General features: G+C 35.6%; 2 protein-coding genes across 5 annotated transcripts in view; one reads left to right on the top strand and one right to left on the bottom strand.

The window, feature by feature from the left end:
- Window positions 1-2,829: 2,829 nt before the first annotated feature.
- LOC131685253 (uncharacterized) lies at window positions 2,830-3,934 on the top strand. 2 transcript variants are annotated; one of them, XM_058968861.1, is made up of 3 exons: window positions 2,830-3,129; window positions 3,220-3,397; window positions 3,460-3,934. In XM_058968861.1, exons 1-3 carry the CDS (start codon window positions 3,000-3,002, stop codon window positions 3,815-3,817), a joined length of 666 nt encoding a protein of 221 aa, XP_058824844.1. In that variant the 5' UTR covers window positions 2,830-2,999; the 3' UTR covers window positions 3,818-3,934. The 2 variants fall into 2 exon arrangements, with proteins under 2 accessions (XP_058824844.1, XP_058824835.1); XM_058968852.1 differs by having other exon boundaries at window positions 2,831-3,397.
- A 2,736-nt stretch (window positions 3,935-6,670) lies between these two features.
- Window positions 6,671-22,536, bottom strand: part of LOC131685233 (mitochondrial protein C2orf69 homolog) — a 91,855-nt gene continuing 75,989 nt past the window's right edge. Inside the window, exons 2-6 of one of the 3 annotated variants that reach the window (XR_009304758.1) lie at window positions 8,968-9,388; window positions 8,672-8,904; window positions 8,469-8,610; window positions 7,461-8,365; window positions 6,671-7,400 (exon numbers count right to left, since the gene is read on the bottom strand). Coding sequence is in view for 2 of the 3 variants with exons in the window: in XM_058968826.1 (XP_058824809.1) it covers window positions 7,559-8,365; window positions 8,469-8,610; window positions 8,672-8,904; window positions 8,968-9,330 (1,545 nt within the window). In the remaining variant the exon portion in view is untranslated. Of the gene's footprint in view, window positions 8,366-8,468; window positions 8,611-8,671; window positions 8,905-8,967; window positions 9,394-22,536 lie in introns of all 3 variants that reach the window. The other 2 variants (XM_058968826.1, XM_058968817.1) reach the window with 2 other exon arrangements.

The raw sequence follows: 22,536 nt of genomic DNA, 5'->3' as shown, positions 1-22,536 counted from the left end.
GTTATCCGGAAGAAAACAAATGTAAAGACTCCTTTCCAATGGACTGTGATTACGAATCAACGAACTATTCTGAGTCACAACTAGGAGCAAAAACAGCAGAAAACCCCGAACCTCTGTTTGATATCGCTGGTGCGATGAAAATTGCTGCCGACTCCATCTGTGAAATAATGGATGCGCCGATATTAAAAATAGTATACCCAAGTATCGAGCAAGGGACGGTCTACGGACCAAGAATTAAAGAAGCGATATCAATGGGAAAGTAGCCTACAGTTTTCCAGGCAGAATTATATGCAATATATACCTGCTCGGAGGTATGTAGGAAACGAAACTACAGACATGCAAAAATCGCAATCTTCTCGGACAGCCAAGCAGCACTGTTGGCATTAAGGTCGTCGAAATGTGAGTCCAAACTGGTTTGGGAGTGCATCACATCTTTACAACAACTGGCAGCTCGGAATAAAGTAATAATATTCTGGGTACCTGGCCACCAAGGAATCGATGGTAACGAAAGGGCCGACGAATTAGCCAGGCGTGGTTCATCAAACACGTTTGTTGGACCAGAACCATTTCTAGGTATATCTACCTGTGTCATTAAACTAGAACTTTCGGCTTGGGCAAGAGACCAACTACTAAGCGACTGGCGTAACGTAGAAGGCGCTCGACAAGCTAAGAAATTCATACATCCAGATACAACGAGAGCCAAAAAACTAATGGATCTAAAACGTAAAGACTTACGTTTAATCACAGGTTTATTTACGGGACATTGTCCTGCTAAGTATCATCTGTAAAAATTGGCAAAAGTCAAGATGACATTTGTCGAGTTTATAACTACGAGCCCGAGAGCTCGGAACATATTCTCTGCCGGTGTGCAGTACTATTTCTTCAAAGGGAGCGATACATCGGAAAGCATCTTATGACGCCTCACGAGATATAGCATACCTGTCCCAAACGGATCCTCAGCTACATTAATAATGTACTACACGGTTGGGACGACACATGTGGACAAACAAACAATTCGCTTCCAACTACATTGGATTCGGGCAAGGGGCAGCCACAAAAGATAACCTGAATGGTGGTCGCAGTGGCAAAGTTTCCCCTAACAAAAAAGTATCGAGCATGACCATGACTATCTGCATGATCCAATTCGAAGCATCTTGATCGCTGAGAAAATGCTTGATCTGGAGGAACAGGAAACTCATCTGAAAAAGGAACTGCGGAACAAATCAAAGATGGTTTCCAAGAAACAAAACATCATAAAAAATCTTCGGCTCAAGATAGCAAATTTGAAGCAGCACTGTAACTCACGAAACACGAAAATAAAATTTAAATTTAAAATAAATATGTTGACAGTCTTGATTTGACACTATCAGAAGCATTTGACATATCGAATTTCACGACAAATGATGCCGTTAGAATTTTTATTTGACATAAAAACCATCCAATGCATATAGTTTTTTTTCATTTTGGGTGTTGTCTTGATAGGCCAGATGTAAACAACCGCGGTTTTCCTATGTATGGTTGTCTATGTTAACATAAGATTTATTTTAAAAAAACAAAAAAAATCGTTTTTGCGTATTACAACGAAATATTTTTTGAGATATTATATTATGTCTATTGGACCTAAAATTTGTCGAATGGAATGGGGAACTGTCAAATCCTATATACACGAAATAAAAAAATACTGTGAAATGCATCCAGCGCGTTTAAAATATGTGAGGCAGAATGAGAGAAAGCGAGAGAAAAGGTAAAATGAATAGAAACAAAAGAAAACATCTATCAGCGAGTCCCGTCCCAGGTGGCAATCAATCGAACAAGCATGTACATTTGCGTAGAAAAACGAAATTTAGATTCACATTTTCGTAGGAAAAAAACAATTAAAAATCGTTCTGAAATATAAATGGGCTGAGCATGTACATTGTTGCACTTCAAAAGTTGAATTCTGTCCATGTATGCAATAAAATAATCATTTTATGACCATCCAACCTTTTCTTGAACTTCCGTCAAATTAATTCCGGAACAGGTGCGGAATACTGAATAGATGCTGTATGGATTCCAGCTCAAATGCAACAACCGATTCCGACTCAATCAGCTTCGAAATTGTTTGTTGCATTTGAGCTCTCCATAAAGAATCTATTTATGATTCTTAATCAATTTCCGAATAGTTTGACCGCCCGCTAAGAAGCACGAAAAATTGTTTCAAAATCGTTCAACCCGGTTCGTAAGGGCATGTTCAGGAGTGTTTTATTTTGTATAGGAGTTTCAAAGTAGAACTGGAACTGAAACATTCACATCCCTAGCAGAGCGTTTTGTTTTATAATTTCGAACAGTTTTGTTTTAAAATTTAAAACTGTTATACGACGTCGTTCTATTTGTTGCTGATTTTAAAACACGTTTAGAACTGTGTTTTAAATACTTGCAAAGTTTTCAGCACAGACAGTTAGACCCGATAGACTGGGGAAAAATAAATTTGAATGCAGTAACGCTGAAGGCATGGCGAGACATGAATTTTAAATTGAATAGAACATCCGCTAAAACTGCTGCTGGGGAGAGCAAGTTCTAGTTTTAAAATCTTCAGTTTTATATTATAGAACTGTCAAAATTATGAATCTAAAACTGAAACACTCCTGAACATGCTCTAATGATGAACGTCTGCTGAACGGTTATTTGAACGTCGTCCAACGTTGGTCAAACGGACGTACTTAGGACCGGACAGCTGAAAACTGCTCGAACAGATTTAATAATGATAAACAGCACGAAAAATCTATGTACAATTTTTGGCCGTTGTGGCTTTTTTGATGAAGAAAAAAAGCTAACGTCAGCAAAACTTGTCAAAAAATATCGAAAACGTAAATAAAAGAACAGAATTAGTGATGTGCATATCTCATAAGGACTGTTTAGGCTCGTAAAAACTCAAGAATCTTCTCTATAGATGCCAGATATTCAACGACTCTAGGGCTTAGTTAGTTCATAGTTTATTTTTACCATCAACATACAGGAAAATGCGTAAAACATGGGTCAAACGGGACAACATCTACTACAAGCCGTTCTACAAACAGAAGCTGAAGATGACCCTGCTCGGAGTGCTGCTGATGGCAATCGTCTTCTTTGGTTACCAATTTTTCTACATCAGTCAGTTGCAAACGGAATCGGGGACGGGCGTGCTCGTCCGGCTTGAATCGGACCAACACCAGGCTAATAATGAACGTGTTAATTCGGTAGGAAACGAAGCGGTATCCGAAGCAACGGTAGCATCGCCAGCGAACGGCTTGAGGGACGAAGGTGGAGGAGTAGCGAGTGTGAACCGTAGCGGCAACCTCGAGGGACCGAAGGGACCGACCAACGACAGCCGGTACGTCTACGTGGAGAAGATAGGGAACTACGAAAAGCGAATACTCAGGTAGGCGAAGGTGTGATTAGATTAATAGGTGCGTGTGTAAAAAATGTGCTTATCTTTCACAGGGGTATTCGATTGAGCGACCTGGAGTCGTACTCCGAACGCCTGCAAACAACATTCAACTGCTTGCGAAGCAAGCGGGCGATCAGTTGGAGCCGGGTGAATGATGATTACTGCGATTGTCCGGAGGATGGTAGCGATGAGCCCAGTACGAATGCGTGCGCTCGGGGCCGTTTCTACTGTCGGTTTCAGAAACGTCACCTAACCGGACGGGGAGGTGACACTTCCGTTCCTAGTTCGTGGGTAAACGATGGAGTCTGTGACTGCTGTGATGGTTCCGATGAGTGGCTCAGTCAGCAGCAGCTGCAAACGGGGGGTAAACTACGCTGTCGGAATAGTTGTAAGGAAAAGTTCCCCTACTAGGGAAACCTGGAGAACCTCTGATTTGTGATTGTCGAGAGAGCGTTCCTGTGGAACCAGACTGCGAGAATGTAAGATTGCGTGCTGCGTAATAAATTATTGTAGGTAGTTTGTATATAATACTGGCGCATTTTTGGAATATTTTGATGACAGCATAGTACGGTAGCGTCCTGATTTCGTCAGCCCCATGAGATCTTTTTTTCGACTCTTTTGAAAAATTCACTGTTTTTATGTACAATTTAGACAGTGCAACAGACTGAGAAATAACTTTTTTTTTTTTTTTTTATCCCTTTATGGGCAGCTAGGGCCGAGGGTGGTGGCTAGCGGGTTTCATACATCCTTGACCTGACGGACAAAGCTATGGTGCCTTGAACACAGGCAACGCAGATCCAAGGCCATCATTGAAATGATAAGTTCTGCGTTTGAGATGTACTTCCCCCGGTTGCCAGACGAATACCTGTAATTATTACTTGTTGCTTTGTATGTATGAATCTAATGTTCAGTCCTGAGTGGTGTATGCGTGGAAGATGTGGTTTTTAGCGTTCGAGTCCAGGAGTGCATATCTGTCTGGGTTAGCGTGGGCGTTTACTAATTGTGTAATAGTGTGATCGCTAAAGGCTCGAGCATTTGAATGCTAGCGTGTCTCTAACTTTGCGTGCATAAATTCGATATTAGATTCGTGTGGCAATTTGCATATTCACGTGTATTTTTGAACTATCGCGCTCGGACCCTGAATATGATAATTAATTTTTAGTGTATGGTAGAGGAACGTGTTGTCTAGTGAATATGAGCATCATTCTTGATTGGTCCAACTGAAGGCATGAGTCTAGGCTGATCGAGAGTAGAGAATTCCGAATGTAGCCGGTCTATGATCGCGCGAGTGATGGGTTAATGCTTGAGACCGCGATTATAAAGTTATAGGTGCTGAAAAGTTCACTTAAGTAAGGGGGTGTTTTAATGTTGGCGATATTGCGAGCGTAGGTGTGTGTGGATGATTGAAATTGTAATGTAAGTCCGCGTCTCGTCCTGTCGTGTCTGGGGTTTCCAGGTTACATGCATTCACCAGATGAGACTAGCTTATGTCAGCTTACTTGTGCACTGCTTTCGCACAATCGAGGCGATCATCGAAATGATAGATCCTACGAGTGAATGCACTTGGCCCAGTCACCTGTCAAGCATTTGTGTATTTGTGTGTGTTGAGATATGTGTGGAGCCTGTAAATAATATTTTAATACGGATAATATTTTATACGTGAAAACAAGAAATATGTAATATACTACTTACAGTTTGTTGATCGTCCCTACTTATCTGTTTCCATCGAGTATGAGAATACATCTCCATTGTTCTAAAACTTGGCGACGTCTGATGGCAGAGCAGAATCATTGTTGGCAGCAATGTTGCTCTTCTTGGATTATGAGCTCGAAAAGGTCATCACAAGAATATAACGCATGAGACCGAAAATAAATAAAAATAATATAAAGAGAGGAGTTAGTATTGTTATTGAGTATTACTAATATGCCGATTTTTTTCGAGAGTTGTCCTACTGGAGCTGTAGAGCTAATTCATTCAATTAAGGCATGGACCTAGACTTCTGGAATCGAGGATAGAGACTTCCGGACGCGAACGATTCATGAATGCGCGAGTGCGGGGGACTGTAGGTTTACGCTTGAGACCGCGCCCGAGTGATTACAAGTGCTAAGACGTTCATACTATTACCGGGATGATATAATGCCTGGAAGAGCGCGAGTATAGATTGCGTGGATGGCCGCGAAGGGCTCAACCATTTTTATATTTGTCTGTCGTATGTATGTGACTTTGTGTGTATACATTCGATTTTTATGTAGTTTAGTGGATATGAGCACTATATCTTCGATTCATCCACCTGAAGGCATTGGACCTATGCCGCTAGGGGCGAGAATAGGGGATTCTGGTCGAAACCGATTCATGATCGCGCAAACGCGGGCATTTGGAGGTTCTCTCTCTCTCGAGACTGGGATTGTTAATTTATAAGTGCCAAACCATTCACTCAGTCACCGGGGTGTTATACTTTTTACGAGATTGTGGGTGTGGTCGTGCGTGGATGATCGCGAAGGACTCGAGCGTTTGTATGTGGACGTTTTTGTCGCGTGTGCCAGTATGTATGCAACTTCGCGTGGACACATTATTTTTATAAGCGTGTGGCCATTCGCATGTTCGCGTATTCTTCAATGATCGCGCGTGGACGTCTTGTCTAGTTTCTACCTCTATTGGTCCTAAAGACATGAATTTGGGCTACTAGGATCAAGGGCGGAGACCTAAGACGTGACCGATTTATGATTGCGCGAGCTTAGGTTCTTAGGTTCCAACGTTCACCTAATCAATCGGGGAGTTTGAATATTGGCGAGATCGCGGGCGTTCGCACTTGTGAACAGGTTTGTGTTATCGCGTAGGCCACGTTTGTACGTTTGGAATGAGAGACTGTTAGTGTACATGAGCGAATAAGCAATTTGTGTTAGTTAATGTTAGCATGAATCTAATTGAAAATACAGCAACAAAAGAAGAGCGCCTGCAGAGAGAATTGGGCCCAAAACCCACATTGTATATTATTTGACCATGGCAGTGGATAATAAAGGTCGCCAAGTTAAGTACTAAAATTGATCACAATGTAGCTTAACTAAAAAGAAAATAATCGTATCCCAAGTTTCTGTGATATAATCACTGTAATACTGCTTTGGTGGAAAAGCCCCCGGACCGCATCAAGGTACAGTATCATGCCGAGGGCAGTGCAACAGACTGAGAAATAACTTATAATTTTAACAAGATTTTAGAAGTATTCTTTCAAATTCCTATTAAATCCGAACACCGAACGCTGCTAGATTCAAACGTGAAAAATCGCTTACTTTCGCATTAAATTTTTATTCACAATTTTTATAGCAAACATCTACCTTAGACCATTCATCCAAAAAAACTGTTGAATTTCGTTTTGATTGTTTTCTTTCTATTCCTTAAAATCTTTTGCTTACTTCACGATACATTTTAGGACATTTTCGAAACAACAATTTTCCCCGAAAAGCTGCATCCTAAAGCTTTGTGTGTAAACTCCGTTTGTGGTTCGAAAAATACACGCTTTCCGACACCCTAAATATGGATCCAAACCGAATACTTTCTTGAGTTCTTTGCTTTTTTTGTTATCTCTTATCGCTTAACACTAGTCAGAAATATCGACCCCCTGTGGATAGCAGCGTTTGCGTTCGAAAACCGGACACAAAAACCAACCATTTGCGTTTAGCCAGATTATTATTGTAAACCTTACACAATCAAAGGAAAATTATTTAAAATATAATATATATATTACGCGATTCTCATATAATCCTGCCTTCTAATTTATCTTTAGAAAATAAAAATATAAACTATTCTCGGAGCAGTACAATCTGTGTTTGACGATATACGCAAAATAAATGGCATGCTATAAGTTATACCGATTAGCTGTACAATTGCTTGACCACACAACCAAAATACCGTGGGGTTTTTTTTACGTTTCCCACAAAACCAAAAATTAGAAAATGCTGACAAAGATGACTTTTGCTTGGTAAAAAAGAGAGCAACCCTGAAATCACAAATAGTTGGATGTTTTGATGAATGTGAAGTACGCTGAGTTTAAAATTACCTTAGCGGATTGCTCCTCACTGGAATCACACTTTTGAAAAATACGATTCTGGCTAACCTTCTAGTAGTAGCCTAATATAGTAACGTACAATGATGCGATCACTTGGGGCCATTTTCCTCCTCGTCATCGTCGACAATCTTCTCCTCCTCAATATCCGTATCGTTGCCGATAATCATTTCCACCGGTTCACTCGTTTGTCCAACGCCCTCGTCCTGGCCAAGCATCGCTTGCGCCTGCGGATCCTGTTGGACACTGTCCTCCGAGGAGGTGGTAGACAAATTAGTCGCGGTCAGCTGCTGCTGCTGCTGTTGCTGTAGATGTTGCTGTGCAAAAACATTGATCTGATACTGTCGGAAACGATTCAGTACCTCAAAGTGGGTGAACAAATTTGTCGAATTGGCCTCACTCGGATAGAGGTGCCGATCGAAGGGAGCCCCAAGCCGTTTCAGCAAATCGGTAAATGCTTTTTCCTCCTTCCGAATCCACGGCCGATGATCGTCCTGGATTTGATATGGCGTAACGTGAACGTGTACGCTTATCCCTAACCGACACAACGTTTCCAGCAGACTTCGGGAGGTAATCCAGGTGTTTTTGCCACCCCCGTGTCCCCCGTCCAGCCAGTACATGTCCTTTATTCGGGAAACCAGTCGCATCATTGTGCTGTCGTCCGGCGTAAGGGTCTTATAGTAATGAAACTCGTAGATGAACTGATTCAGCACGACACAACCTTTGCTGAAGCCCATCAGTGCGAGGTTTGCCTTGTCCAGGTTCAGGTTTTCACGCCACCACAGCAACTCGTTGATGTCCGCACTGCTGGCACTATTGCTGCTAAGTAGGGAGGATGAAGCGGATGCGCTCGTACCGGTGGCGGCTGCGGCGGCCACCGCATTGTTCTGCAAGTCTGACTGCGAAGGTAAACGGAAATAATTTTACTGGTAAATCAAGAAATTCCTAAACTAGAGTTCGAATGTCGCCTGACCCCCGCAATAATTGTAAACAGTTAATTACCTGATGTGCATCCACCTCCATGTCCTGACTGCCCTCGTGGTTTGTTCCACAAAGTGTCGAGTTGGTTGCCGCTATCAGCTTGTGCAGCAAATCCTGCTCTAACACAGGTTTTGTTAATTTTTTCGTCAAATTATTAAGCAATCTTCAATGAGAAACAAAGCTATTAATCACCCAATCAAGAAACGAACCGCAGGTTTACTTACTCTTCTAAATGCTGCAGTGAATAGTGCATTGGCGTATGATCTGGAATGCCGGCATTGTTGCCGCGGACAAAGTTGTCGAAACAGCTGAACGTGCTGTACTCCATGCGCATCGGTCGGACCACTATTATGTGTGCCCGAGGGAAGGAGTCCCGCAGCAACAGGGCGGTATTTTCCAAGTTCCACTTGATGTAGTTTTTGTTGTCCCGGTTGGTTTCCATTTTTTCCGGGATGTCCTGTAGGAGTAGCAATTGTAAGCAAAAATGTTTGAAAAATAATTGTTAAAGTGTTTAAAATACCTGCACATCTCCACCAAAGTACACAACCGCCGTACAATCATCCTTGGACCTTAACAGCGGTGGACAGTAGATGATATGGTTAGTTCGGTTCTGGTAGCCTTTGATGCCGTTTAACCGCACAGGACCACCTTTTGTTAGTTGAGATGAAGGTGATTGTTGTTGTGCTTGCTGCTGCTGTTGTTGTGGCTGCAGGGGTGACTGTTGTTGCTGTTGTAATTGCAAAATCGATGTACCCGCTACACTAGCACAAACTGCCGAACCAACAGTTCCGGCGACACTGGCAGTACTGCTACTAGTACCGGTTATGGCTCCCGTTGCGGTGGCCGTTGTTGTGGTCGTATCATTACACCTCAGCGTATGCATTGCATGGGAGCACACGCTCTCGGGTGTTTGGCTGCTTGATTCTCAATTATGCGACGATCTGTTCTGGGAAGAGAAAATTAGGGCAATTTTGGATGAGAATGACTGGATGAATAAAGCAGTGAGTTTATTATGTACGATATGCAAACTAGGCTGGATGGTGAACAAAAATCGTCAAAAAAAGACAATTTTCGTCAAAAATTTTTTTGTGATGTTACATCAAATTTTGACGCTTTATGCATTTTGAAGTCATTTGGCATCAAAAATACCAGCCCGATTTTGGAAATTTCCCACCTTTGGACCAAAAAAGTCCAAAAATGAACTTTCGTTAAAAAATATATTTCGAGATTGCATCAAATCTCGACGTTTCATGCATTTTAAAGTCATTTGGCATCGAAAATGCAAATTCGATTTTGAAATTTTCCTTTACTCCCCCCTTTGAACAAAAATCGTCAAAAAAGTCAATTTTCGTCAAATTTTTTTTTGTCAGATTACATCAAATTTTGACGCTTTATGCATTTTGAAATCATTTGGCATCAATAATACCAGCCCGATTTTGAAATTTTCCCCCTTTTGAACAAAAAAATTCCAAAAAAGAACTTTCGTTAAAAAAAATTTTTCTCGAGATTGCATCAAATCTCGACGTTTCATGCATTTTAAATTCATTTGACATCGAAAATGCGAATTCGATTTTGAAATTTTCCTATACTCCCCCCTTTGAACAAAAATCGTCAAAAAAGTCAATTTTCGTCAAAAAATTTTTTGTGAGATTGCATCAAATTTTGACGCTTTATGCATTTTGAAGTCATTTGGCATCAAAAATACCAGCCCGATTTTGAAATTTTCCCCCTTTTGAACAAAAAAAGTCCAAAAAAGAACTTTCGTTAAAATTTTTTTCGAGATTCCATCAAATCTCGACGTTTCATGCATTTTAAATTCATTTGACATCGAAAATGCGAATTCGATTTCGAAATTTTCCTATACTCCCCCCTTTGAACAAAAATCGTCCAAAAAAGTCAATTTTCGTCAAAAAAAATTTTGTGAGATTACATCAAATTTTGACGCATTATGCATTTTGAAGTCATTTGGCATCAAAAACACCAGCCCGATTTTGAAATTTTTCCCCCTTTGACCAAAAAAATTCCAAAAAGAACTTTCGTTAAATTTTTTTTTCGAGATTCCATCAAATCTCGACGTTTCATGCATTTTAAATTCATTTGACATCGAAAATGCGAATTCGATTTCGAAATTTTCCTATACTCCCCACTTTGAACAAAAATCGTCAAAAAAAGTCAATTTTCGTCAAAAATTTTTTTCTGAGATTGCATCAAATTTTGACGCTTTATGCATTTTGAAATCATTTGGCATCAATAATACCAGCCCGATTTTGAAATTTTCCCCCTTTTGAACAAAAAAATTCCAAAAAAGAACTTTCGTTAAAAAATTTTTTTCTCGAGATTGCATCAAATCTCGACGTTTCATGCATTTTAAAGTCATTTGGCATCGAAAATGCAAATTCGATTTTGAAATTTTCCTTTACTCCCCCCTTTGAACAAAAATCGTCAAAAAAGTCAATTTTCGTCAAAAAAATTTTTGTGAGATTACATCAAATTTTGACGCTTTATGCATTTTGAAATCATTTGGCATCAATAATACCAGCCCGATTTTGAAATTTTCCCCCTTTTGAACAAAAAAATTCCAAAAAAGAACTTTCGTTAAAAAAATTTTTCTCGAGATTGCATCAAATCTCGACGTTTCATGCATTTTAAAGTCATTTGGCATCAAAAATGCAAATTCGATTTTGAAATTTTCCTTTACTCCCCCCTTTGAACAAAAATCGTCCAAAAAAGTCAATTTTCGTCAAAAAAATTTTTGTGAGATTACATCCAATGTTGACGCTTTATGCATTTTGAAGTCATTTGGCATCAAAAATACCAGCCCGATTTTGAAATTTTCCCCCTTTTGAACAAAAAAAGTCCAAAAAAGAACCCTCGTTAAAAAAATTTTTTCTCGAGATTGCATCAAATCTCGACGTTTCATGCATTTTAAAGTCATTTGGCATCGAAAATGCAAATTCGATTTTGAAATTTTCTTTTACTCCCCCCTTTGAACAAAAATCGTCAAAAAAAAGTCAATTTTCGTCAAAAAAAATTTTGTGAGATTACATCAAATGTTGACGCATTATGCATTTTGAAGTCATTTGGCATCAAAAATACCAGCTCGATTTTAAAATTTTTCCCCCTTTGAACAAAAAAAGTCCAAAAAAAAACTGTCGTTAAAAAAATTTTTTCTCGAGATTGCATCAAATCTCGACGTTTCATATACTCCCCCCTTTGAACAAAAATCGTCAAAAAAGTCAATTTTCGTCAAAAATTTTTTTGTGAGATTGCATCAAATTTTGACGCTTTATGCATTTTGAAGTCATTTGGCATCAAAAATACCAGCCCGATTTTGAAATTTTCCCCCTTTTGAACAAAAAAAGTCCAAAAAAGAACTTTCGTTAAAATTTTTTTCGAGATTCCATCAAATCTCGACGTTTCATGCATTTTAAATTCATTTGACATCGAAAATGCGAATTCGATTTCGAAATTTTCCTATACTCCCCCCTTTGAACAAAAATCGTCCAAAAAAGTCAATTTTCGTCAAAAATTTTTTTGTGAGATTACATCAAATGTTGACGCTTTATGCATTTTGAAGTCATTTGGCATCAAAAACACCAGCCCGATTTTGAAATGTTTCCCCCTTTTGAACAAAAAAAGTCCAAAAAAGAACTTTCGTTAAAAAAATTTTTTCTCGAGATTGTATCAAATCTCGACGTTTCATGCAATTTAAAGTCATTTGACATCAAAAATGCAAATTCGATTTTGAAATTTTCCTTTACTCCCCCCTTTGAACAAAAATCGTCAAAAGTCAATTTTCGTCAAAAAAAAATTTCTGAGATTGCATCAAATTTTGACGCTTTATGCATTTTGAAGTCATTTGGCATCAAAAATACCAGCTCGATTTTGAAATTTTCCCCCTTTTGAACAAAAAAAGTCCAAAAAAGAACTTTCGTTAAAAAATTTTTTTCTCGAGATTGCATCAAATCTCGACGTTTCATGCATTTTAAATTCATTTGGCATCGAAAATGCAAATTCGATTTTGAAATTTTCCTTTACTCCCCCCTTTGAACAAAAATCGTCAAAAAAGTCAATTTTCGTCAAAATTTTTTTTGTCAGATTACATCAAATTTTGACGCTTTATGCATTTTGAAATCATTTGGCATCAATAATACCAGCCCGATTTTGAAATTTTCCCCCTTTTGAACAAAAAAATTCCAAAAAAGAACTTTCGTTAAAAAAATTTTTTCTCGAGATTGCATCAAATCTCGACGTTTCATGCATTTTAAAGTCATTTGGCATCGAAAATGAAAATTCGATTTTGAAATTTTCCTTTACTCCCCCCTTCGAACAAAAATCGTCAAAAAAAGTCAATTTTCGTCAAAAATTTTTTTGTGAGATTACATCAAATTTTGACGCTTTATGCATTTTGAAATCATTTGGCATCAAAAATACCAGCCCGATTTTGAAATTTTCCCCCTTTTGAACAAAAAAATTCCAAAAAAGAACTTTCGTTAAAAAAAAAATTTCTCGAGATTGCATCAAATCTCGACGTTTCATGCATTTTAAAGTCATTTGGCATCAAAAATGCAAATTCGATTTTGAAATTTTCCTTTACTCCCCCCTTTGAACAAAAATCGTCCAAAAAAGTCAATTTTCGTCAAAAAAATTTTTGTGAGATTACATCAAATGTTGACGCTTTATGCATTTTGAAGTCATTTGGCATCAAAAATACCAGCCCGATTTTGAAATTTTCCCCCTTTTGAACAAAAAAAGTCCAAAAAAGAACCCTCGTTAAAAAATTTTTTTCTCGAGATTGCATCAAATCTCGACGTTTCATGCATTTTAAAGTCATTTGGCATCGAAAATGCAAATTCGATTTTGAAATTTTCTTTTACTCCCCCCTTTGAACAAAAATCGTCAAAAAAAAGTCAATTTTCGTCAAAAAAAATTTTGTGAGATTACATCAAATTTTGACGCATTATGCATTTTGAAGTCATTTGGCATCAAAAATACCAGCTCGATTTTAAAATTTTCCCCCCTTTGAACAAAAAAAGTCCAAAAAAAAAACTGTCGTTAAAAAATTTTTTTCTCGAGATTGCATCAAATCTCGACGTTTCATATACTCCCCCCATTGAACAAAAATCGTCAAAAAAGTCAATTTTCGTCAAAAAAAAATTTCTGAGATTGCATCAAATTTTGACGCTTTATGCATTTTGAAGTCATTTGGCATCAAAAATACCAGCTCGATTTTAAAATTTTCCCCCTTTGAACAAAAAAAGTCCAAAAAAAAACTGTCGTTAAAAAATTTTTTTCTCGAGATTGCATCAAATCTCGACGTTTCATATACTCCCCCCTTTGAACAAAAATCGTCAAAAAAGTCAATTTTCGTCAAAATTTTTTTTGTGAGATTGCATCAAATTTTGACGCTTTATGCATTTTGAAGTCATTTGGCATCAAAAATACCAGCCCGATTTTGAAATTTTCCCCCTTTTGAACAAAAAAAGTCCAAAAAAGAACTTTCGTTAAAATTTTTTTCGAGATTCCATCAAATCTCGACGCTTCATGCATTTTAAAGTCATTTGGCATCGAAAATGTAAATTCGATTTTGAAATTTTCCTTTACTCCCCCCTTTGAACAAAAATCGTCAAAAAAGTCAATTTTCGTCAAAATTTTTTTTGTGAGATTGCATCAAATTTTGACGCTTTATGCATTTTGAAGTCATTTGGCATCAAAAATACCAGCTCGATTTTAAAATTTTCCCCCCTTTGAACAAAAAAAGTCCAAAAAAGAACTTTCGTTAAATTTTTTTTTCTCGAGATTGCATCAAATCTCGACGTTTCATGCATTTTAAATTCATTTGACATCGAAAATGCGAATTCGATTTCGAAATTTTCCTATACTCCCCCCTTTGAACAAAAATCGTCAAAAAAGTCAATTTTCGTCAAAAATTTTTTTGTGAGATTGCATCAAATTTTGACGCTTTATGCATTTTGAAGTCATTTGGCATCAAAAACACCAGCCCGATTTTGAAATTTTTCCCCCTTTGACCAAAAAAATTCCAAAAAGAACTTTCGTTAAATTTTTTTTTCTCGAGATTCCATCAAATCTCGACGTTTCATGCATTTTAAATTCATTTGACATCGAAAATGCGAATTCGATTTCGAAATTTTCCTATACTCCCCCCTTTGAACAAAAATCGTCAAAAAAAGTCAATTTTCGTCAAAAAAAATTTTCTGAGATTGCATCAAATTTTGACGCTTTATGCATTTTGAAGTCATTTGGCATCAAAAATACCAGCTCGATTTTAAAATTTTCCCCCCTTTGAACAAAAAAAGTCCAAAAAAAACTGTCGTTAAAAAATTTTTTTCTCGAGATTCCATCAAATCTCGACGTTTCATATACTCCCCCCTTTGAACAAAAATCGTCAAAAAAGTCAATTTTCGTCAAAAAATTTTTTGTGAGATTGCATCAAATTTTGACGCTTTATGCATTTTGAAGTCATTTGGCATCAAAAATACCAGCTCGATTTTAAAATTTTCCCCCCTTTGAACAAAAAAAGTCCAAAAAAGAACTTTCGTTAAATTTTTTTTTCTCGAGATTGCATCAAATCTCGACGTTTCATGCATTTTAAATTCATTTGACATCGAAAATGCGAATTCGATTTCGAAATTTTCCTATACTCCCCCCTTTGAACAAAAATCGTCAAAAAAGTCAATTTTCGTCAAAAAAATTTTTGTGAGATTGCATCAAATTTTGACGCTTTATGCATTTTGAAGTCATTTGGCATCAAAAATACCAGCCCGATTTTGAAATTTTCCCCCTTTTGAACAAAAAAAGTCCAAAAAAGAACTTTCGTTAAAATTTTTTTCGAGATTCCATCAAATCTCGACGTTTCATGCATTTTAAATTCATTTGACATCGAAAATGCGAATTCGATTTCGAAATTTTCCTATACTCCCCCCTTTGAACAAAAATCGTCAAAAAAGTCAATTTTCGTCAAAAAAAATTTTGTGAGATTGCATCAAATTTTGACGCTTTATGCATTTTGAAGTCATTTGGCATCAAAAATACCAGCCCGATTTTGAAATTTTCCCCCTTTTGAACAAAAAAAGTCCAAAAAAGAACTTTCGTTAAATTTTTTTTTCGAGATTCCATCAAATCTCGACGTTTCATGCATTTTAAATTCATTTGACATCGAAAATGCGAATTCGATTTCGAAATTTTCCTATACTCCCCCCTTTGAACAAAAATCGTCCAAAAAAGTCAATTTTCGTCAAAAATTTTTTTGTGAGATTACATCAAATGTTGACGCTTTATGCATTTTGAAGTCATTTGGCATCAAAAACACCAGCCCGATTTTGAAATTTTTCCCCCTTTTGAACAAAAAAAGTCCAAAAAAGAACTTTCGTTAAAAATTTTTTTTCTCGAGATTGTATCAAATCTCGACGTTTCATGCAATTTAAAGTCATTTGACATCAAAAATGCAAATTCGATTTTGAAATTTTCCTTTACTCCCCCCTTTGAACAAAAATCGTCAAAAAAAGTCAATTTTCGTCAAAAAAAAATTTCTGAGATTGCATCAAATTTTGACGCTTTATGCATTTTGAAGTCATTTGGCATCAAAAATACCAGCTCGATTTTGAAATTTTCCCCCTTTTGAACAAAAAAAGTCCAAAAAAGAACTTTCGTTAAATTTTTTTTTCTCGAGATTGCATCAAATCTCGACGTTTCATGCATTTTAAATTCATTTGACATCGAAAATGCGAATTCGATTTCGAAATTTTCCTATACTCCCCCCTTTGAACAAAAATCGTCAAAAAAGTCAATTTTCGTCAAAAAAATTTTTGTGAGATTGCATCAAATTTTGACGCTTTATGCATTTTGAAGTCATTTGGCATCAAAAATACCAGCCCGATTTTGAAATTTTGAACAAAAAAAGTCCAAAAAAGAACTTTCGTTAAAATTTTTTTCGAGATTCCATCAAATCTCGACGTTTCATGCATTTTAAATTCATTTGACATCGAAAATGCGAATTCGATTTCGAAATTTTCCTATACTCCCCCCTTTGAACAAAAATCGTCCAAAAAAGTCAATTTTCGTCAAAAATTTTTTTGTGAGATTACATCAAATGTTGACGCTTTATGCATTTTGAAGTCATTTGGCATCAAAAACACCAGCCCGATTTTGAAATTTTTCCCCCTTTTGAACAAAAAAAAGTCCAAAAAAGAACTTTCGTTAAAAAATTTTTTTCTCGAGATTGTATCAAATCTCGACGTTTCATGCAATTTAAAGTCATTTGACATCAAAAATGCAAATTCGATTTTGAAATTTTCCTTTACTCCCCCCTTTGAACAAAAATCGTCAAAAGTCAATTTTCGTCAAAAAAAAATTTCTGAGATTGCATCAAATTTTGACGCTTTATGCATTTTGAAGTCATTTGGCATCAAAAATACCAGCTCGATTTTGAAATTTTCCCCCTTTTGAACAAAAAAAGTCCAAAAAAGAACTTTCGTTAAAAAATTTTTTTCTCGAGATTGCATCAAATCTCGACGTTTCATGCATTTTAAATTCATTTGGCATCGAAAATGCAAATTCGATTTTGAAATTTTCCTTTACTCCCCCCTTTGAACAAAAATCGTCAAAAAAGTCAATTTTCGTCAAAAAAATTTTTGTGAGATTACATCAAATGTTGACGCTTTATGCATTTTGAAGTCATTTGGCATCAAAAATACCAGCCCGATTTTGAAATTTTCCCCCTTTTGAACAAAAAAATTCCAAAAAAGAACTTTCGTTAAAAATTTTTTTTCTCGAGATTGCATCAAATCTCGACGTTTCATGCATTTTAAAGTCATTTGGCATCGAAAATGAAAATTCGATTTTGAAATTTTCCTTTACTCCCCCCTTCGAACAAAAATCGTCAAAAAAAGTCAATTTTCGTCAAAAAATTTTTTGTGAGATTACATCAAATTTTGACGCTTTATGCATTTTGAAATCATTTGGCATCAAAAATACCAGCCCGATTTTGAAATTTTCCCCCTTTTGAACAAAAAAATTCCAAAAAAGAACTTTCGTTAAAAAAAAAATTTCTCGAGATTGCATCAAATCTCGACGTTTCATGCATTTTAAAGTCATTTGGCATCAAAAATGCAAATTCGATTTTGAAATTTTCCTTTACTCCCCCCTTTGAACAAAAATCGTCCAAAAAAGTCAATTTTCGTCAAAAAAATTTTTGTGAGATTACATCAAATGTTGACGCTTTATGCATTTTGAAGTCATTTGGCATCAAAAATACCAGCCCGATTTTGAAATTTTCCCCCTTTTGAACAAAAAAAGTCCAAAAAAGAACCCTCGTTAAAAAAATTTTTTCTCGAGATTGCATCAAATCTCGACGTTTCATGCATTTTAAAGTCATTTGGCATCGAAAATGCAAATTCGATTTTGAAATTTTCTTTTACTCCCCCCTTTGAACAAAAATCGTCAAAAAAAAGTCAATTTTCGTCAAAAAAAATTTTGTGAGATTACATCAAATTTTGACGCATTATGCATTTTGAAGTCATTTGGCATCAAAAATACCAGCTCGATTTTAAAATTTTCCCCCCTTTGAACAAAAAAAGTCCAAAAAAAAAACTGTCGTTAAAAAATTTTTTTCTCGAGATTGCATCAAATCTCGACGTTTCATATACTCCCCCCTTTGAACAAAAATCGTCAAAAAAGTCAATTTTCGTCAAAAAAAAATTTCTGAGATTGCATCAAATTTTGACGCTTTATGCATTTTGAAGTCATTTGGCATCAAAAATACCAGCTCGATTTTAAAATTTTCCCCCCTTTGAACAAAAAAAGTCCAAAAAAAAACTGTCGTTAAAAAATTTTTTTCTCGAGATTGCATCAAATCTCGACGTTTCATATACTCCCCCCTTTGAACAAAAATCGTCAAAAAAGTCAATTTTCGTCAAAATTTTTTTTGTGAGATTGCATCAAATTTTGACGCTTTATGCATTTTGAAGTCATTTGGCATCAAAAATACCAGCCCGATTTTGAAATTTTCCCCCTTTTGAACAAAAAAAGTCCAAAAAAGAACTTTCGTTAAAATTTTTTTCGAGATTCCATCAAATCTCGACGCTTCATGCATTTTAAAGTCATTTGGCATCGAAAATGTAAATTCGATTTTGAAATTTTCCTTTACTCCCCCCTTTGAACAAAAATCGTCAAAAAAGTCAATTTTCGTCAAAAATTTTTTTGTGAGATTGCATCAAATTTTGACGCTTTATGCATTTTGAAGTCATTTGGCATCAAAAATACCAGCTCGATTTTAAAATTTTCCCCCCTTTGAACAAAAAAAGTCCAAAAAAGAACTTTCGTTAAATTTTTTTTTCTCGAGATTGCATCAAATCTCGACGTTTCATGCATTTTAAATTCATTTGACATCGAAAATGCGAATTCGATTTCGAAATTTTCCTATACTCCCCCCTTTGAACAAAAATCGTCAAAAAAGTCAATTTTCGTCAAAAAATTTTTTGTGAGATTGCATCAAATTTTGACGCTTTATGCATTTTGAAGTCATTTGGCATCAAAAATACCAGCCCGATTTTGAAATTTTCCCCCTTTTGAACAAAAAAAGTCCAAAAAAGAACTTTCGTTAAATTTTTTTTCGAGATTCCATCAAATCTCGACGTTTCATGCATTTTAAATTCATTTGACATCGAAAATGCGAATTCGATTTCGAAATTTTCCTATACTCCCCCCTTTGAACAAAAATCGTCCAAAAAAGTCAATTTTCGTCAAAAATTTTTTTGTGAGATTACATCAAATGTTGACGCTTTATGCATTTTGAAGTCATTTGGCATCAAAAACACCAGCCCGATTTTGAAATTTTTCCCCCTTTTGAACAAAAAAAGTCCAAAAAAGAACTTTCGTTAAAAAAATTTTTTCTCGAGATTGTATCAAATCTCGACGTTTCATGCAATTTAAAGTCATTTGACATCAAAAATGCAAATTCGATTTTGAAATTTTCCTTTACTCCCCCCTTTGAACAAAAATCGTCAAAAGTCAATTTTCGTCAAAAAAAAATTTCTGAGATTGCATCAAATTTTGACGCTTTATGCATTTTGAAGTCATTTGGCATCAAAAATACCAGCTCGATTTTGAAATTTTCCCCCTTTTGAACAAAAAAAGTCCAAAAAAGAACTTTCGTTAAAAAAAATTTTTCTCGAGATTGCATCAAATCTCGACGTTTCATGCATTTTAAATTCATTTGGCATCGAAAATGCAAATTCGATTTTGAAATTTTCCTTTACTCCCCCCTTTGAACAAAAATCGTCAAAAAAGTCAATTTTCGTCAAAATTTTTTTTGTCAGATTACATCAAATTTTGACGCTTTATGCATTTTGAAATCATTTGGCATCAATAATACCAGCCCGATTTTGAAATTTTCCCCCTTTTGAACAAAAAAATTCCAAAAAAGAACTTTCGTTAAAAAAAATTTTTCTCGAGATTGTATCAAATCTCGACGTTTCATGCAATTTAAAGTCATTTGACATCAAAAATGCAAATTCGATTTTGAAATTTTCCTTTACTCCCCCCTTTGAACAAAAATCGTCAAAAGTCAATTTTCGTCAAAAAAAAATTTCTGAGATTGCATCAAATTTTGACGCTTTATGCATTTTGAAGTCATTTGGCATCAAAAATACCAGCTCGATTTTGAAATTTTCCCCCTTTTGAACAAAAAAAGTCCAAAAAAGAACTTTCGTTAAAAAATTTTTTTCTCGAGATTGCATCAAATCTCGACGTTTCATGCATTTTAAATTCATTTGGCATCGAAAATGCAAATTCGATTTTGAAATTTTCCTTTACTCCCCCCTTTGAACAAAAATCGTCAAAAAAGTCAATTTTCGTCAAAAAAATTTTTGTGAGATTACATCAAATGTTGACGCTTTATGCATTTTGAAGTCATTTGGCATCAAAAATACCAGCCCGATTTTGAAATTTTCCCCCTTTTGAACAAAAAAATTCCAAAAAAGAACTTTCGTTAAAAATTTTTTTTCTCGAGATTGCATCAAATCTCGACGTTTCATGCATTTTAAAGTCATTTGGCATCGAAAATGAAAATTCGATTTTGAAATTTTCCTTTACTCCCCCCTTCGAACAAAAATCGTCAAAAAAAGTCAATTTTCGTCAAAAATTTTTTTGTGAGATTACATCAAATTTTGACGCTTTATGCATTTTGAAATCATTTGGCATCAAAAATACCAGCCCGATTTTGAAATTTTCCCCCTTTTGAACAAAAAAATTCCAAAAAAGAACTTTCGTTAAAAAAAAAATTTCTCGAGATTGCATCAAATCTCGACGTTTCATGCATTTTAAAGTCATTTGGCATCAAAAATGCAAATTCGATTTTGAAATTTTCCTTTACTCCCCCCTTTGAACAAAAATCGTCCAAAAAAGTCAATTTTCGTCAAAAAAATTTTTGTGAGATTACATCAAATGTTGACGCTTTATGCATTTTGAAGTCATTTGGCATCAAAAATACCAGCCCGATTTTGAAATTTTCCCCCTTTTGAACAAAAAAAGTCCAAAAAAGAACCCTCGTTAAAAAATTTTTTTCTCGAGATTGCATCAAATCTCGACGTTTCATGCATTTTAAAGTCATTTGGCATCGAAAATGCAAATTCGATTTTGAAATTTTCTTTTACTCCCCCCTTTGAACAAAAATCGTCAAAAAAAAGTCAATTTTCGTCAAAAAAAATTTTGTGAGATTACATCAAATTTTGACGCATTATGCATTTTGAAGTCATTTGGCATCAAAAATACCAGCTCGATTTTAAAATTTTCCCCCCTTTGAACAAAAAAAGTCCAAAAAAAAAACTGTCGTTAAAAAATTTTTTTCTCGAGATTGCATCAAATCTCGACGTTTCATATACTCCCCCCTTTGAACAAAAATCGTCAAAAAAGTCAATTTTCGTCAAAAAAAAATTTCTGAGATTGCATCAAATTTTGACGCTTTATGCATTTTGAAGTCATTTGGCATCAAAAATACCAGCTCGATTTTAAAATTTTCCCCCTTTGAACAAAAAAAGTCCAAAAAAAAACTGTCGTTAAAAAAAATTTTTCTCGAGATTGCATCAAATCTCGACGTTTCATATACTCCCCCCTTTGAACAAAAATCGTCAAAAAAGTCAATTTTCGTCAAAATTTTTTTTGTGAGATTGCATCAAATTTTGACGCTTTATGCATTTTGAAGTCATTTGGCATCAAAAATACCAGCCCGATTTTGAAATTTTCCCCCTTTTGAACAAAAAAAGTCCAAAAAAGAACTTTCGTTAAAATTTTTTTCGAGATTCCATCAAATCTCGACGCTTCATGCATTTTAAAGTCATTTGGCATCGAAAATGTAAATTCGATTTTGAAATTTTCCTTTACTCCCCCCTTTGAACAAAAATCGTCAAAAAAGTCAATTTTCGTCAAAAATTTTTTTGTGAGATTGCATCAAATTTTGACGCTTTATGCATTTTGAAGTCATTTGGCATCAAAAATACCAGCTCGATTTTAAAATTTTCCCCCCTTTGAACAAAAAAAGTCCAAAAAAGAACTTTCGTTAAATTTTTTTTTCTCGAGATTGCATCAAATCTCGACGTTTCATGCATTTTAAATTCATTTGACATCGAAAATGCGAATTCGATTTCGAAATTTTCCTATACTCCCCCCTTTGAACAAAAATCGTCAAAAAAGTCAATTTTCGTCAAAAATTTTTTTGTGAGATTGCATCAAATTTTGACGCTTTATGCATTTTGAAGTCATTTGGCATCAAAAACACCAGCCCGATTTTGAAATTTTTCCCCCTTTGACCAAAAAAATTCCAAAAAGAACTTTCGTTAAATTTTTTTTTCTCGAGATTCCATCAAATCTCGACGTTTCATGCGATTTAAAGTCATTTGACATCAAAAATGCAAATTCGATTTTGAAATTTTCCTTTACTCCCCCCTTTGAACAAAAATCGTCAAAAAAAGTCAATTTTCGTCAAAAAAAAATTTCTGAGATTGCATCAAATTTTGACGCTTTATGCATTTTGAAGTCATTTGGCATCAAAAATACCAGCCCGATTTTGAAATTT

The sequence above is a fragment of the Topomyia yanbarensis genome, chromosome 1 (genome assembly GCF_030247195.1).
Source record: "Topomyia yanbarensis strain Yona2022 chromosome 1, ASM3024719v1, whole genome shotgun sequence".
NCBI lineage: Eukaryota > Metazoa > Arthropoda > Insecta > Diptera > Culicidae > Topomyia > Topomyia yanbarensis.
The sequence above is the reverse complement of the archived record's forward strand: the minus strand, read 5'-3'. Positions and strand labels throughout refer to the sequence as shown.